The 17,111-nt window shown below is 43.3% G+C and overlaps 1 protein-coding gene across 1 annotated transcript; it reads left to right on the forward strand.

Annotated features, from left to right (window-relative positions):
* The first annotated feature begins 1,898 nt into the window (after positions 1-1,898).
* Positions 1,899-14,256, forward strand: UTP11L (UTP11-like, U3 small nucleolar ribonucleoprotein, (yeast)). Its single transcript, XM_006867560.1, has 8 exons — positions 1,899-1,982; positions 6,916-6,977; positions 8,550-8,652; positions 9,232-9,345; positions 9,832-9,925; positions 10,027-10,157; positions 13,338-13,448; positions 14,080-14,256. Exons 1-8 carry the CDS (start codon positions 1,920-1,922, stop codon positions 14,161-14,163), a joined length of 762 nt encoding a protein of 253 aa, XP_006867622.1. The 5' UTR covers positions 1,899-1,919; the 3' UTR covers positions 14,164-14,256.
* Positions 14,257-17,111: the final 2,855 nt, after the last annotated feature.

Consider the following 17,111-nt stretch of genomic DNA (forward strand, 5'->3'; position numbering starts at 1 on the left):
TATTTAGTGAAACATAATTGAGCTTTCCTTCTCTGACAGGTTTCTGTGTTACTTTCCAGCTTTTGCAGGTTTTACTGGAGTTCTAATTTATTGTGTGTGATCTTGCTAAGAGGCAAACACTGCAATGAACACTTTGTTGTTTTGTTGTTGTTAGGAGTCTTCAAGTTGGTTCTGAATCATAGCAACTCCATGTGACACAGTAGAACTACCCTATAGGGTTTCCTAGGCTGTAATCCATCTGTCTTGGAAAAAGTACTGGAAAAAAAATCTGTCTGGAACAAGAAGCCTTCTTGGAAGTGAAGAAGGCAAGACTTAGTCTCATGTACGTTGAACATATTATCAGAAGGGACCAATCCCTGGAGAAGGACATCATATTTGGTAAAGTAGAGACAGGATCATCAAAAAAGTGGAGGACCCTCAAGGAGATGAATTAACCCAGTGGCTGCAACATGGCCTTAAACATAGCAACAATTTTGAGAATGGCAAAGGCCTAGGAGCAATTTTGCTCTGTTGTACACATTGTCTTTGTGGGTTGGAACTGACTCAATGGCACCTAACAACAGTGACAACAATGTTTACTAGAGGGATCACCAGGTCATTTCTTGTGCTAAGCCAGAGGGTGAGTTTAAACAACCAACCTTTCCTTTAGCAGCCAGCGCTTCAAGTGTTGTGCTCCCAGGGTTCCTTTTGTAAGTACTTTTACACACATTGTTTTAATCTGTGGGTATAGTATTATTACTTCCATTTTACAGATAGATGAACTGAGACTGAAGGAGTCCTGGTGGCTCACTGGTTAAGTGCTTCGATGCTACAAGGTTAGTGGTTCAAATCCCCTGGAGAAAAGCTCTAACAATCTGTTTCAGAAAGGGTTACAGGCTGGGAAACTATGGGGCAGTTCTATTCTGTTGCATTGTTATTGGTGCTTGGTGTGGCGCTGAAGGATAAGCACTGGACTGCTAACCACAGTTCAAGCCCACCAGCTGCTCCTTGGAAACGTTATACAGGTTTCCCTGAATTGGAACCCACTCCACCATGGCACTTAACAACAACAAAGTAGTCACAATACACTCGAGGGCACACAACATCAGTAACAGAGGCGCAGAGAAGCTAACTTGACTAATAGCTGAGTTAGGATTGAAACACACCTCCTTGGTTCATGGTTTTATAACCCTTACATGTATAGTGTCTCAGACCCTCATTCATTCAGCCTTTTCTTTAGGGGCGTGGGAGAATTAAGAATTTTATGACCACTTCCATTAGGTGATTCTCTTCTATGCTGTTTATAGATATGGACCCGCTTGATACCCCTATGAGGCAAGCAGTGCATGCTATTATTATCCTAATTTTATGGATGAGAAAAATGATGTTATTTAGAGTCAAGCGACCTGCCAAGCAAGAGTAACACAGTTTATCAGACGCTGAGTCGGATATGGTTTAAGGTCTCTTGTCTGTCTATAGATGCGCTTTTCAGTATACTGTTTAAAAAAAAAAAAAAAAAAAATTACATCGCTCCTGCCTTTAAATGTACCGCGGAAATAGCGCAAAAGGCGCGAAGTAGGCGACCGCGCACGCGCAAACTCCCAGACCTGCTCCAGAGGCCGGCAATGTCAGCCACGTGTTCCCAGGTGCCAGCGCGGAGCCGAGCGCGAAGCTTGTATCTTGGTACACGTGGATACGCTCTGGCCAATAAGAACTGGAGACTAGACCTCTGAAACTACACTTCCCACAAGAAGTCTTCAGTAGCCGACTAGCTGATGGACGTATTTCCGGAAAATCAGGCGTTGGATAGGCTGATCAGAGGAAGTAGGCGGTCCTAAGCCCCTGGAGGCGAGGCCTGCTTCCGGCGAGTTTAGTGGACTCGGCCTCTGAAGCAGTTCGGTAGCGTGGTGTGTGCTGAATTTTCCCAGGCTTGAGCAGCTATGGCGGCGGCTTTTCGGAAGGCGGCTAAGTCCCGGCAGCGGGAGCATCGAGAGCGAAGCCAGGTAGCCCCTCACTGGTTCCACGAGCGCTGGCCCGTGGCCCCCTGAGCTGTCTCGTCCCGGTCCCATCTCTCCGAACCCTGTATAGTTGGCTCTTAAATAGCTTATGTAAATGTATGTTAAAAAACATCCGTGGCTGGGGCGGAGCCTCGCGGCAGCTTGGAAACAAAAACTTCCCTCTGTCTCCCGGAAGTTTGGGCATTTTATGTTGGGGCTGCGCCCCAGTCATTTGGGATCATCCACCGGGTCCTGCGGGTTTTCAGTGAGATCGTGTGCGTAAAGTGGTCAAAGGTCACAGCTACTAAGTGGTCTGGCTGGGCCCCCTGCACATTGGTTTTGGTGACTGTAGGGCTGATGTTTCTATTGTGGTATCACTATCTTTCGATAGCTTTTGTGGTTCGTGAAGATCTGCCACATAGACTTTTGTTTATGCCTCATTCTGAATTGTTTTCCTTTCCCATTGTACAGATGAGGAAACCGAGGCTTAGAGAGTCGAAGGGACTTACTTGCCCATCAACAAAAACAAACTCAGACAAAATAAGCAATTGTAGGATTTCTGTACAGGGTGTTTCTGTGTGGGGAGATTGAGTAGAAGTTGGCTTATTTTATGCAGAATGTATCCTCCCCACTGCTCTGGGATTCATTGTGTGTCTGATTCAGAAAGGCCTGTAGAGGTAGGATACCTGGTCCAGTTTCTTTTTACAAACAGGGAACATGGGGAAGGGCTGTACCTAACATTGTGCAAGTGATTGATGGGATAGAACTAAAGTCTCTTAAATATTTTTAATTTAAAAATCACTTATTCTTGAGAATGTTGTTGTTAGGTTCTGTTGAGTTGGCTCTGACCCGTAGTGAGCCTACAACAGAATGAACCACCATCCCTCACAATTGCTGCTACACTTCAGCCCATTGCTGCTCCTATACCTTTCATCTCTGTGTCCCTCCACTGCTCAAGCATGATGTCCTTATCCAGGGACTGTTCCCTCCTGATAGTATGTCTAAAGTATAAGAGATGAAGTCTGGTCCTCTTGGCTTCTAAGGAGCATTCTGGCTGTACTTCTTCCAACACAGATTTGTTTGTTCTTCTGGCAGTCCATGGTACATTTAGTATTCTTCCCTAACACCATAACTCAAATGCATCAAGTCTTTAATGGTCTTCTTTATTCACTGTCCAGCTTTCACATGCATAGGAGGCTATTGAAAATACCAGTGATTGCGTCAGGTGCACTTTAGTCTTCAAAACTGACATCTTTGCTCTTCAACACTTTAAAGAGCTCCTGTGCAGCAAATTTGCTTAATGCAATATGTCGTTTGATTTTTTTAACGGCTGCTTCCATGAGTATTGATGATGGATCCAAGCAAAATGAAGTCTTTGACAATGTCAATATTTTCTCTATTTATCATGAGTGGTTTATTGGTTCTGTGGGTAGGATTTTTGTTTCCTTTACATTGAGATACACTCGCTACTGAATGCTGTGGTTTTTGATCTTCATCAGTAATAATATACACAGCAAAGCATCCCATTTTAGCTGTTTTTACACGTACCACTCAGTGACATTGTTTCTGGTTTTCAAGGTGTGCCATTCTCACTCTCCTTTTCTGAGTTGTTCTTGCCTTAGTAACACACACTCACTGCCTCCTAAGTTTCCTATGTAATATTAAGAGGTGCTCTTGTCAGATTGATACAATATAGATCTTTTTTTAAATGTTTTATTGTGAATTATGTGATAGTTTGCATGGGAGAACATTAGCTTTACATTCATCCTATCGTATATCGTTTCATTGCCATGGTTACAATCCCCTCCATGCATCATCAACCAACCAAAGGGTATAACCCTGCAAGCCTGCCCCCTGGTTGTCAGCACACAACAGCCCCTCTGCCTCTCTGGGTCTAGAGTCCACAGCTGCTCCATCTCTCCATGTCATCATCTCTGCCTCCATCTCTGGTGTCACTGTTTCTCTGGGTAGGGTCTTGCATGCCATTCCTTTCCCTCGATGGTTCCAGGGACCTTGCTCCTGGACTGCAAAGTCAACCACTCCCCTCTTTTTCTTACAAATTGTCTACCTTTACATTTCCAACCCTCACAGTCAGTCCTGATAACAATTATTCACTATTGTACCACAAGAGTCTTATCACCACCACCTCCTTTCATCAGCCCCACCCAGACAAATTGGATACTACTCAGTGGAGATTCTACCTTCCTCCACGCCCTCTGGATCTAGGCCCCCTTTTGAAAGTGTGTAAGCCAGTCACTTCTTGATTTTGTAGCCCCCCCCCCCCATTTTGGGTAGCCAGTGTCCAGGTTGCCCATCCCTGTCTACCCTGTGTACCGAGGGGGTGGAAATGATCCTTGCTGTAAGGATTTGTTCCCTCTTTTGAGCTATTGCATCCATAGGTGTAGGTCAAGTTCATCAGATTGTATCAGATTACTTTTTTTTCCCCTCTTCTTTCTTCTTCTGATCATCCAGTCATTGAAGCCACGTCAAGTGGGTATTATCTGCAAGTGTGGGTATTCTTGTGCATCTCCCCTCACTTCTTATCAGCTGGATGCTTTACTCTCTGCTCTAGTCCTCTGTGGCTATGTCACTGTCTCTGGGCCCAGGGGTCCTCAGGTCTTGCCATATTGCTGGCCAACCAGGTCTCCACCTGGGTTCATAGGAGTCTGTTGAATGTGGTCAGACTTAGCTCGCAGCTTCATTGCTGTTTTTCTCTCACTTACCCTTAATTGGTTGCCAACATGGTCACCAGTCAGATCACATGCTTGCTGCTGTATTCTGCTTGAGTCTTAGTCTTGGAAGGGGGTTTGCCCTGAGGGGAACCGACCACTTGCCTTGATATCTCCTGGGTGAGCAACTTGCTTGTTCTTGTAGTAGTCAGTTGGACTGCCATTATTGTTTTTTATTTTTCTTCTTGGTCTTTTGAGAAGTATCTTCTATTCTTCTAGCTGCTCCAGGCTGGTCTGCGTGTCCTTTCATGTGGCGATTTCCCACCTCAGAAGTTTCTGGATGGGGTTCAGGATTCCACCTATGGTCTTATGTAATGCACAGGCTCCACAGGAAGCCTCCTTCACTGGGCAAGTTGTAGCTCCATTTTAGGTATTCCAATCAGTTATAAGCAGAAGATGCACTTAAAAGCTCTCTATGTTGATATTTCTTGCTATTTCTTTCTCTCCCCCTCAGGTGTCTATTTTACAATGGTAGGCAAGGGAAACCAAGATTCAAAAGACGGCCAAGCATCTTAACATTATTTCTCCCCTTTTACCCATCCGAACCAATTCTCAATCCCTGTATCCTAGAGCCCTATTGTTCCAAGGTTGTGCATACATCATTATTTACCTCTGTCCCACTTCGCCCATGCAAACCAGCCTAACTGTTCTCCCATCTGCCTTGTTCTTCCATTCCCCACCCCCTTATTGTGTATTGCCCTCTCCCCAGCACCCAAATTATCCTGTGTCTATTCCTTCCCCAGTGTTCCACCTTCTACCATATAGATCTTAAAAGGACATCATGCTCGCCATTACTAGTTAAGCTAAATGACTGTTTGGTTTTCAGAAGACTTCAGGGGATATTTTTGGTTTAAGGTGTAAAGATGAACTCAGGGCAGTTATTTCAGGGGTTCATCCAGCCTTCATGGCTCTTCAAAGTCTGGTGGTAGTTGGTGGTGGTGGTTATGTGCCATGGAGTCGATTCTGACTCATAGCGACCCTGTATAGCGTTTCCTAAGAGCTGCTGGTGGATTTGAACTGCTGACCTTGCAGTTAGCAGTCCAGTGCTTATCCTTCAGTGCCAAATCAGTACTCTACCTTCGAACAGAGTAAGTGCTTAATAAATGTGGCCTTTTATTATGGCCTATTATGATGATGTGAAGTCCTGGTGTGGCAACATAGGGTAGCACTCGACCTCAAGGTCAGTTTGAACTGCAAGATCAGTGGTTCAGACTCAGCAGCCACTCCTCGGACACCCTATATATGGTTACCATGAGTTGGAGCCCACTCAACAGCATTTAACAACAACAACAACAATGATAATGTAGACAAAGAATCTAGCTCAGTATTCAACAAATGGTAGCTTGTAGAAACAGAGAAAGTGTTTTCTGTCATACTTGGTTTTCTCTCAGACCTTGTACCACAGGCTGATGGTAAACATTTGCTGGGCGTTTGCTACGTGCATTTCTATTTAGAGTCTCATTTCATCCTCACTAAACAACAAGGAGCCAGTGTGGCACAGTGGTTAAGCACTTGGCTGCTAACTGAAAGATTGGTGATTAGAACCCAACCAACCTAGAGACTCCACAGGAGAAAGACCTGACAACCTGCTCCCCTAAAGATTACAGCCCAGAAACCTTACAGGGCAGTTCTACTCTGTGACATGGGGTGCCTTTGAGAAGAAACTTGAATCAGTGACTCCTAACAATAGTCACAGTGTAGCCCTGTGAAGTCGGTACTGTTATTCTCACTTTACAGTTGGGAAACTCTAGCTCAGAGAAGTTCAGTGACTTGCCTAAGGTTGTAGATTATTAAAAGGTAAAGCTTGGATTTGAACCCATGTCTTCAGACTCTTAATATAACTCTCTTAACATAGTTGCCTTTCTGTTACTATGTTTTCCCTTCATAGTAATTTATAATCCCCTGGATTAAGTTGGTAGTAATTTTAGTACAACTGGCAACTGCTTGCTTAGTGCCGAGTCATTGTTGCCTCTCTCTGTCCTTAATAGGACAGGAAACCTATGATGGCAGTGCTTGTGCCCTCTCGGTCACCTACGTGCTCCCTCTTATCCTTGGGTAGTGCCCAGCATGAGGGGGAGGGGAGACAGGAGAGCAAGGACATGATTTACTGAGCTCTCCCTCGAGAGCCCTGTTTCCATCAGGTGTTGAGTTGATTTAGGTATGTGCTTGCTGAAGAAACTAAGCCTTTTTTTCTTTCTTCTGTCTTGTAGCCCGGCTTTCGAAAACATCTGGGCCTGCTGGAGAAAAAGAAAGATTACAAACTTCGTGCAGAGTGAGTTCAGTCCTTCTGGTAGACCTGCTGCCAAGAAAGTTCACAGTCTCCCCCCGCTGCAGCTGAACTGCTTGAGTGTCCAACAGGGGATAATTTCCTGCCATTGAGAAAGTGGCCAAAGCCCTGGCTGCCTGTCAGATACTTTTCTGTGATACGGAACTCCTCTCTTTGTTTAGGCAGAGCGTTATGTATTTAACTGTAGTTGCTTTGTGACTTTTTTTTTTTTTAAATGCTGCTCTAGATCTTTTTCTCACAGTGACTTTGATTTGCCTCTGCCTTGGTGTTTGAGCCAAAAGTTGAATCTTTTTCTCTCTCCCATTTTTTTTTGAAGTGCAAGATATTATCTAAAATTCCAGTGGTTGAGTCGCTTCCATCACCATGTGTGTGGTGTGGAATGAAGAGATGTGAAAGATGGATTCATGAGACTGAGCGTGGGTGATAATGAACTCTGAAAACATTTAAGAAAACAATTATCCCCATTCTTCTTCTTCTCCAGCACTTAATTGCAAAATACTTTGTAATATTTGTTAGCTGAATGTGTCAGCTGAAGTCCTTCTTATGCTCCTGGTACAGTTGGTGATGACATAAGTAGCTGGGGCTCCTAGAGTTGAGAAGCTGCTGCTGATAATAATAATCGAGTGCTGATCCTGGCCCAGGTAGTGCCTAGGAGATTTTCAGGATTTGCATTCTTTTAGTCGTTTTAGTAATTCTCTGGGATACAACCATAAAAACAGAGCTGGTTGCTGTTGAGTTGATTTTGACTCACAGTGAGCCTGAAGGACAGAGTACAGCTGTCCCGTCAGCTTCCCAAGACCGTAAGTCTTCACAGAAGCAGAGTGCTGCATCTCTCTCCTGTGGAGTCGCAGGTGTATTTAAACTACCAGCCTTTCACTTAGCAGCTGAATGCTTAACCACGGCACCACCTGGGCTCCCTGTTTACAGATCAACCCAAAGACCCACTACCCTGGAGTTGATTCTGCCTTCTAGCAGCCCTGTACAACAGAGTAGGACTTTCCCATAGGGTTTCCAAGTTGCATACATCTTTACAAAACTTTCTCCCTCAGGGTAACTTGTGCATTTGAAGTGCTGACATTTCAGTTTGCAGCCGAGCACCTTACCACTGTACCACCAGGGCAGACCAATCCACTGTCATTGAGTTGATTGTGACTCATAGCGATCCTATACCAAACTCAAACCAAGCATACTGCCACTGAGCCCATTCCAACTCAGAGTCGGGTTCCCGAGACTGTAAGTCTTAACGAGAGCAGATAGACTCAGCTTTCTTCCAAGGAGCGACTGATGGGTTTGTACTGCCAACCTTGTGGTTGGCAACTCAACACCTAATGCACAGCACCACAGGACTGTTCATTTCAGATAGGATTGGGATAGGAGAGGACTATTACACTGTGCATCCTACTAGACTGGTGCTTACCATCAGTGACAGTGGAGCATGGATCAGATCCAGTCATTGCTCTGGCTTTCTTGGAGGTTCATTTTGTGTGAACTTGTAGATGCTTATGAAGTCTGCTCACCATGTCCTTTTTTGCTATGAGCCTTGTTTAATTTATCTAGTGACTACCGTAAAAAGCAAGACTACCTCAGAGCTCTCCGGAAGAAGGCTCTTGAAAAAAATCCAGATGAATTCTACTATAAAATGACTCGGGTTAAACTCCAGGTGAGTGTTTAATTGATAAATGTTCTGAGTTCCAACTGTTTGAAAATAGTAATTGGTGTATGCTGGGGAGAAGCTGGAGAGGAAGAATCTTTGGCCTTAATATTTATTGTTGTTGAGTGCCATTGAGTTGATTCCAACTCATAGTGACCTTGTATAGGGTTTCCGAGGAACGTCTGATGAGTTTGAAGCGCCGACCTTGTGGTCTGGTGCGTGTTGTACAGCGCCACACCAAGACTCTGGCCTTAGTGTAACCTTTCTCTGAGCCAGGTGCTCTTGGTCAATATCCAAGATACACCTGTACCCTTAGGGGCAACATGAATTTCTGCTTCTGAATTTGAGGTGTTTTATGTATTAAGTTGTTCTAAGAGTGGATTATTGCACGAGGGGGCTTCAAAAAGTCAGTGGAAAAATTCCATTATCTTTTCAATTTTTCACTAACTCTCTGAAGCCCCCTTATTATATGCATCTCAGGGCCCAGCATACAACACTGAGTTGCCCTTGCTTCAGCCATGAACTATGTAGTGCTAATTTAATGCTTTTAATCTAATAGGGAATGTATCTTTTAAATTTGGATTTTAGGATGGAGTTCATATTATTAAGGAGACAAAAGAAGAAGCAACTCCAGAACAGCTGAAACTGATGAGAACTCAGGATGTGAAATATATAGAAATGAAAAGAGTTGCAGAAGCTAAGGTAACAAATAAAACTCTTCTGTTCTGAAGTCTTTTTGTGAGATTAGACAGGAAACATAAATCTATCAATCTCAAGTCATAAATTGACGTCTTCTGGCATTTAGAATTTTAAAATATGCTTAATTGTGATAATGAATTAGAAGTGTAATCAGCATGGTGGAATGTAAAGAGTTCAAGTTTAGGAATGAGTTAGGTTTGAATTTTGGCTCTGCCGTTTACGCAGCCCATGATTATGGGCAAATTAATTTCCCTGAGGCTGTTTCCTCATTTCTCTCTCTCACAGGACTGTTGTAAGGATTAAATGAGTGTTGTGGGATGCCTAGCTACACTACCTAAATTATAATGGCCCTTTCCTTGAAACGAATGAAGTAAACACATTCTTTGCTTGCTGGTGATAATGATGTGAAGTGGCTAAACTTTTTTAGTAATTCATGCCTGATCCCCCAGAAGAGCCCATTATGAAGTGAGATCATAATCTTTGTTTTAGAAAATTGAAAGACTCAAATCAGAGCTCCATCTGCTGGACTTCCAGGGGAAGCAACAGAAGAAGCATGTGTTCTTTTTTGACACCAAAAAAGAAGGTAGGGAATGATTGAAGGTTTCTGGTTCAGTCCGGCACATTGGTCTGTGTTGCCTGGAAACAGATTTTGGACATTGCCTTAAGGATTGTCTTGCCTTTTAGTTGAACACTTTGATGTTGCAACTCACCTCCGCACAGCCCCAGAACTGGTTGACAGGGTCTTTAATAGACCCACAATAGAGACCTTGAAGAAGGAAAAAGTGAAAGGAGTTACCCGTCAGTCTCAATTTAAGGTAATTTTCTCCACTGTTTTTCAGATTTGACTTTAGGGCAATCTAGGTTCCTTTGTATACCACTGCAGTGAATATGATTATTTGTGGGAAATTCATTAGGTTCCCTTAGAAAAAGGAAAAAAGAATTTGATTATGGGAGTAGAAGCAGAGGAGGGCGCTGTGGGTTTTGAGATTGGAGGTTGTGTAGCATATAGTGGTCAGGAGCTTAGGTGTTCTGCCTTTAGAAACCAATGCCAAACATTTAAAAAATGCAGAGCAAGGTGGGGACACGGAGGATTAAGGGCTTTGGTATATACTTTGATCTTGAACCTTCAGCAGATCCCCGCGAATGAGTCTAACCAGCATTTTGTATTTGACTTTTCCTTATGGTGCTTTCCTTTGCTGTAGCTGGGTTTGTGCAGAAGACAAGCTTTTTCTCAAAGCCTTCTGGAGTTGAACTCTCACTTCTGACTGATTCATTTTAAAAAAATGCTGTCAATGTGTTTCAAGCAGACAGCTGTTCTGTTTTGATTTGAATCATTTACACCGCATCAGCTTTGCTTCCAATGTTTAATTTCACAGCAGTTTCCTCTAGCTCAGAGGCAGCTAAACTTGCTTTAGTAATATAAATACCCCTAATTAGTTTGACTATATTGGGTAATCCCATAAATTTGACAGTCTGTGCAATAAAGTGAAAACAAAAGCTGTCTGAAACCACTGCTGTGAGACTCTGAAGAATTGGTGAATTGTTTCAGTCTGAGGCCCAGTACTGTTCCCCTCGATGGAGTTAACACTTCCAGCTGAGGAGTGGCGGCTGACTAGTGTTCTTGTGATAACCCTCTTTGACAATTAGTTGTCTTCAGTTATCTCAGACTTCTGTGTAGAATAGCTCACAACATAGCTTTTGAGAAGGGGGCTAGGTTTGGGTTTTGTCATTTTTGTCTAGCAATGTTTGGGTTGCTTTATTTAAAGCAAAATAATATTTTATTAAGGGGCTGCCAGTGGGAGGATTGGGAGTGCAGTGGCTTTGTAGGATCAGTACTGGACTGTGTGTGAACCATAAGGTTACTGGTTCAAGCCCACGAGCTGCTTTGTGGGAGACGTATGACACTCTCTGCTCTTGCAAAGAATTACAGCCGTGGAAACACTATACAGAGTCACCATGAGTTGGAAATGACTCAGTGGAGTTTATCAACAGCAGCAGCAAGTGGGTGGATTACAAGGGAATTTAGTTTGCAGCTGGTTGCAGTACCTAGCTGCTGACTAAAAGGTTGGCACTTCAAACCCACCAGCTGCTCTTTGGGAGGAAAATGTGGCAGTCTGTTTCTATAAAGATTTATAGTTCTGGAAACCCTATGGGGCAATTTACTCTGTTATACAGGTCTGATATGAGTCAGAATCAATGTGATGGCAGTGTGTTTGTTTTCTGTGTTTTGGTCTTTTTTTGTGTGTGTGCAGATTTTTCCTGTGTTTTTGATTAAACAATTGCTCTTCCCAAAGGCAACTTGGGACAGTTTACAAGGAAAAGCATAATAATGAAGCTAATAATAACTGTCTGGGTAGTGCAAATGATTTCACACGTACAGCTAAAAATTCAAAGGTTTGAGGTGACTCCAGAGAAAGACCTGGTGATCTCCTTAAAAAAAGTTAATTACCAACCCTATGGAGCTCAGTTCTACTCTGACATGGAGTCATTAGCAGTGAGAATTCTCAGTTTAACTTTGGAAAAACCCTGATCTCTGGTCTCTTAAAATACTTACTGATGAAGATCAAAGATCACAACCTCAGTATGGGTTGCATCTCAGTGTAAAGAAAAAAAAAAATCCTCACTACTGAGCCATGTTATAAATAACATCATGATAAATGGAGAAAAGATTGGATCCACTATCAACACTCATAGAAGCAGCAGTCCAGAAATCAGGTGATGTATTGCATCAGGCAGATCTGCTGCTCAAGACCTCTTTCAGGTGTTGAAGAGCAAAGATGTCAGCTTGTTAACTAAGGTTGCACCTGATCCAACCTGTGGATTTTTAATAGCCTCATATGCATGTGAAAGTTGGACAGTAGATAAGGAAGACTGTAGAAGAATTGATGCATTTGAGTTATACTGTCAGAGAAGAGTATGTATTAAAAGTACCATGGATTGCCAGAAGAACAGATAAATCTTGTTGGAAGCAGTACAAACATAATACTCTTTAGAAGACAAGATGGGACAATATTATTTCTCATACTTCGGACATATTATCAGGAGGGACCAGTCCCTGGAGAAAGACATCATGCTTGGTAAAATGGAGGGTCAGAGGTAAAGAGGAAGACCCCTAAGGAGATGAATTGGCTTAGTAATGTCAACAGCCAGTGGGCTCAAGTTTAGCAACAGTTGAGAGGATGGCGCAGGACTGGCAGTGTTTTCTTCTATTGTGCGTAGGGTTGCTATGAATTGGAACCGACTTGATGGAACCTAACAACAACAACTCTTGAATTCTGAGGTTCTCAGTCTCCAGCACAGGACAGAAGGGTGGCCCATCTGTTACTTTCCATTCACTCTGTGTAGGTTTTCTAGTGTGGCTTACTACCTGCCATCACCTCCGGTAACCAGGTGCTCTGACAGGAAGGTTGAAGCGGCTTAGTGTAAAGCTTCCGGGTGTTTATGAACAGTGTATCCTTGGGCAAGTTACTTTTCTTCTCTGGATCTCAGTTTCTGCATTTATAAAATAACAGATTTCAGTAAGATGGTTCTCAAGGTTCCTTTCAGTTCTAGAATATGATATTTCTAAAATGGACTTTGTTGTTTATGCTATATTGATTCTGGAATAGGCTTCAGTGGGTAGAGAAACATTTTTTTACTCATTTTTATCTATTTAATTGTTTTGTTTACAGAGTAGAGCTGCCTCATAGGTTTACCAAGGTTGTAACCTTTATAGAAGCAGACTGCCACATCTTTCTTCCATGGAGTGGCTTGTGGGTTTGAACTGCCAACCTTCTGGTTAGCAGCTGAGTGCTTAACCACTGCAGCACTCTAGAATGTGATGTTTCTAAAATGAAGATTTTAGTAGCCGGTATTGCCATAAGCTGATTCTGGAATGAGGAGGGAGTTGATCAAACCACTTGTGCATGTGGGCTTACCTGGATTAGCAAACATTTTCTTAACTCATTTTTATCTTTTTAATTGTTTTATTGATAATGTGTGTGTTTCTTCTGCAGCGGATAGCTAAAGAAAGGCAAAAGCAATACAATCACCTGACACAGCGGATTGAGCGAGAGAAGCAACTGTTTGTTGTTGCACAGAAAATTCAAACACGCAAAGATCTTCTGGTGAGAGAGAAGCCTTAGGCCCTCTTTTCCTCCCTGCTTGTAAAGGTCTTAACTGAAACTGGATTTCAGCTGTGTGTAAATCAACCCCAGTGAAAATGTCTGCTCCTTAGGGGCAGTGGTTTGAGCCAATGTCTGTTACTCTGACAGTGTTGAAATGCTTCTTGATTAAGAAGGTAATAAGGGGGTTATTAGTCAGTGCTTTGGAACAGCAAAGGGTAGGATCGGGTAGCGTATGAACTTTATAGCTTATGAGCAGCTATCCTTAACATTTAAACAGGTTAACAAAACAGTGCGTGTCACTCATTGGTGTTTAAAAATAGACAACATTGTGCAGTTAAATAGCAGAGCTAAGGAATCTAAGACGCCTCTTTCATATTATTATCATTTCTCTAAATGTCAAATTCTTTAGCTTTGCAGATTACTTAGGTCAGCCTTTCTCAACTGAGGTTCCGAGAGAGAACCTACAAAAAATGATTTCAATACCTCCCTTCTCAATTTCCCCAGGAATTGCACATAGCCAGTACTGTTGTAGATACGCAGGAGGGAAGTTAATTCATTGCACACTGTGGATGCGTTAGGGCATTAGAACTTTGTCTCTCCTGAATAAACACTGCTCTGTACTCTTTTGTAGGATAAAACTCAGAAGGTGAAGGTGAAGAATGCCACAGTCAATTCTCCGGCTATTTACAAATTTCAGAGTCGTCGAAAACGTTGACATATCTTAGATGAATGTTGTCATACTATATGGACAAGAATTCTGCTTTCTCCCCCACTGGGAACTTCACATTCCATTAGTCCACAGGGCTTGATCTGTCTATAGTCCTACTTTGTTGTGAGTTTAAGGTGTGATTGCTTTCCATAAACAACATCAAAGCCCCTTCCCTTGTGTTACTGTTTTTTTTGGGTTGTCATATCAGTCTTACTTGTATATAATTAACCTTTTTAAAAAAAATATCATTATGAACATTTTAATCTTATTTCAGCAATTTAGAAATAGATAAATTCATCTTTAACCCCAGTATTTATTCAGGAACAACAAATTTTCTTGCTAAGGGGTAAGGAAGTGAGCAACTACTATGCTATTCCTTATTTCCCCCTGTTTTTTTTTTGTGTTTGTATTTGGTAGTTGTAATTATAGCAAGCAGTTTTATATTCTTTTTCATTTAATATGAAATCATTAGTGTTTTCCATTTTGTTATATCTTGAAGAATTAAAGTAATATATATCAGCTCATGATAATTAAAGTGAGCATTGTTTGTAATAAGTTTTGTTCAGTAGATAGTATGATTCCTTATTTATTCTTTTATCGGCTACTCAAGTGGCTTCATAAATTATCTCAGGAGAAAGTCTTTCTCTCTTAAACTTTAAAGCTGCAGATAGAAACTCATGGAGCCCAGAACCTCCAGAGACACTTCTTTGTTCTTGAAACTGAAACCGGAATAGACCTGGCTCTCGGTTCCTGCCTTTTATTCTCCTGGCCAGCCTTTGATTGCCACACTGTGAAAGACTGGGCCCAGCCCTTCACCCTGGGATTCAGATCCTAGAGTGTATGGCAGTTTACTTCTACACTCAGAGCTGTACCCTTCCTGCCCATACAGGGATTGTAGGCTGAGGCCCATCAGAACAGGACTGAGCATGCTTAGAGCAAATGGGGGTGGGGTGGAGAACAGGGTTTTGGAAGGCTTGCTTGCACCTCACCAGTGCCCCAGAGGGGGAACAGCTGTGTGGATTTTAAAGATCTATATATGTATGATGGTGGTGGTGGTATTGGTGTACTGTGGAGTCAGTTCTGACTCCTAGCGACCCTGCTGAGGGGTGTGTATATGTATACTAACACCTAATAAGTGCCTGTATCTGCCAGGTTTTCTGTACAGAGCCTGGCATTAAAGCCTGTTTCCTCAGGTTATACTCGGTGGGATTTAGCTCAGGAGTCTCTAGAAAATAGGAAGAAGGGCCGCAGGAATAGAATTTAGCAACTTTTTATCTTTAGGAAGTGCCTCCCAGTGTGGAAGAACTCCTGTGGAGGACTTGCAGGATGGGGATCTGGGGACCTGAATCCCAAGCCAGGGAAGGGCCTAGTGACATGGGGTGGGACAGGGGAGTGCGCAGAGCAAGCAGCAGACTGTGGGGACAGTACAGCTTGATACTGCTTCTCCTACCCTTGCTTCTGCACCTGGCTGGGTAGGAAGGTGGGTCTCTGGAGCAGGTGTATTCGCACATGCCTTCTTATGGAGCATATGCCCACCCCTCATAGACTCACAGGTACACAAAACATAGCAACTCAGTCCTGGTAAACAGACTCATACACACCTACCACGAAGGTGTCTCACATCAGTGTGGGTCCTCACATATATTGATGCTTAGAGAGGCAGATTGTGCAGGTTAAATGAAATCTATCCTCTCAGAGTACTGGTGTGGCTCTGTATGATAAGCACTGGACTGCTGACTACACAAGTTGGTGGTTCAAACCCACAGGGTCTCTGAGTCAGAACTGAATGGCATGCAAAAACAACAAACCTCTTAAAATACCCTCAGTTCAAGCCAGTGGTAACCAGAAACCTGCAAGTGGATATGGCTGAGTGTCCTGAATTGCTGCTACACTGAGGGCCGTCTCTGAGGCCCAGGAATTCTCAGGACAGAGATTGGTTTCCCCTTGTGGGTCTTGAGAATAGGCCAGAGCTTTGATGCTCAGTGGGACTTCAGATTCCTGCTTACTCCTTGGGAAGGGAGAATATTGTTTTCTTAGGCCCCACCCATCCAGGCTCAGGGATGATTTGGGCTGCTGCTGGCATCCTGCTCTGGTTGTGTCAAGGGCATTGTGGGCAGCCTCGGGAGGTAGAGGGTATTTTTGTAATCTGGGATTCATGTGGTTCAGTCTCTTGTACAAACCTTTTCTAAAGCAGCAGCTACATGAATTACAGACCAGATAGCTGTTTTTTAGAAAGCAGCTGTCCAGCAAAGAGTGTGAGTCCAATGCAGTCATAGTTCGTTGCATTGTCTTCAGATTGCCCTTCTGACCAAGCTGTCACCCTGCCTTTTATTCTGGAATAAAAAATGTTGTATTTGGAGGAGATGGATTTCTGGTGACGGTTGGGAAAGGGCCCAGCAGGTGGAGCTGCTGTCCCTTTGCTGGGATGATTCTCTGGTGCTGGTGTCCACCCACCTAGTACACTATGCTTCTTTCACAATCCTCCTTGTACTCCCTATGTGCTGAGTATGTTTATTATCTGTTATACCATGGGGGAGTGCACCCGTGGAAAAACATTTTCTCCCTTGATCTTGAGATTCTGGTGGCCCCAAGAAGAGTAGACAGGAAAGGTCTTTCCCCAAATGGTCCTTGGTAGTGAGGACCACATAGGAAGCATTGAAGTCTCCCAGGGCTCTGTCTTTGTGCCCCAGGTTACCCAAAGAGTGGTTCTATCAAAACCTGGTAGGGGTCTCACTCACATTGCTGAGTGTTGGTATCTTGCTGTCTCTCCCTATGCTACTGTCTGTGGGGCACAGAACAGTTAGAGCTGCACGTCTTCCAGTAGGGAAGACAGCCAACAGATGCAGACTCACTCTGCCTACCTGTGGAGACCGGTGAGGCCAGGCCTGTTGGGACTTGAAACAGTGAGGCAAGTAGGTGTGTGGTGCTGGCCTCCCTCCCACCTCAAACTCTCC

This window comes from Chrysochloris asiatica, unplaced genomic scaffold (assembly GCF_000296735.1).
Source record: "Chrysochloris asiatica unplaced genomic scaffold, ChrAsi1.0 scaffold00106, whole genome shotgun sequence".
Classification (NCBI taxonomy): Eukaryota; Metazoa; Chordata; class Mammalia; order Afrosoricida; family Chrysochloridae; genus Chrysochloris; species Chrysochloris asiatica.

What these genes read in the sequence shown, in the direction of transcription:
- UTP11L (XM_006867560.1), top strand. Translation starts at nt 1,920, where the DNA reads ATGGCGGCGGCTTTTCGGAAGGCGGCTAAGTCCCGGCAGCGGGAGCAT. An exon ending in AGCATCGAGAGCGAAGCCAG is followed by an intron (nt 1,983 to 6,915) that starts GTAGCCCCTCAC and finishes TCTGTCTTGTAG; the next exon opens with CCCGGCTTTCGAAAACATCT. An exon ending in AAACACGCAAAGATCTTCTG is followed by an intron (nt 13,449 to 14,079) that starts GTGAGAGAGAAG and finishes ACTCTTTTGTAG; the next exon opens with GATAAAACTCAGAAGGTGAA.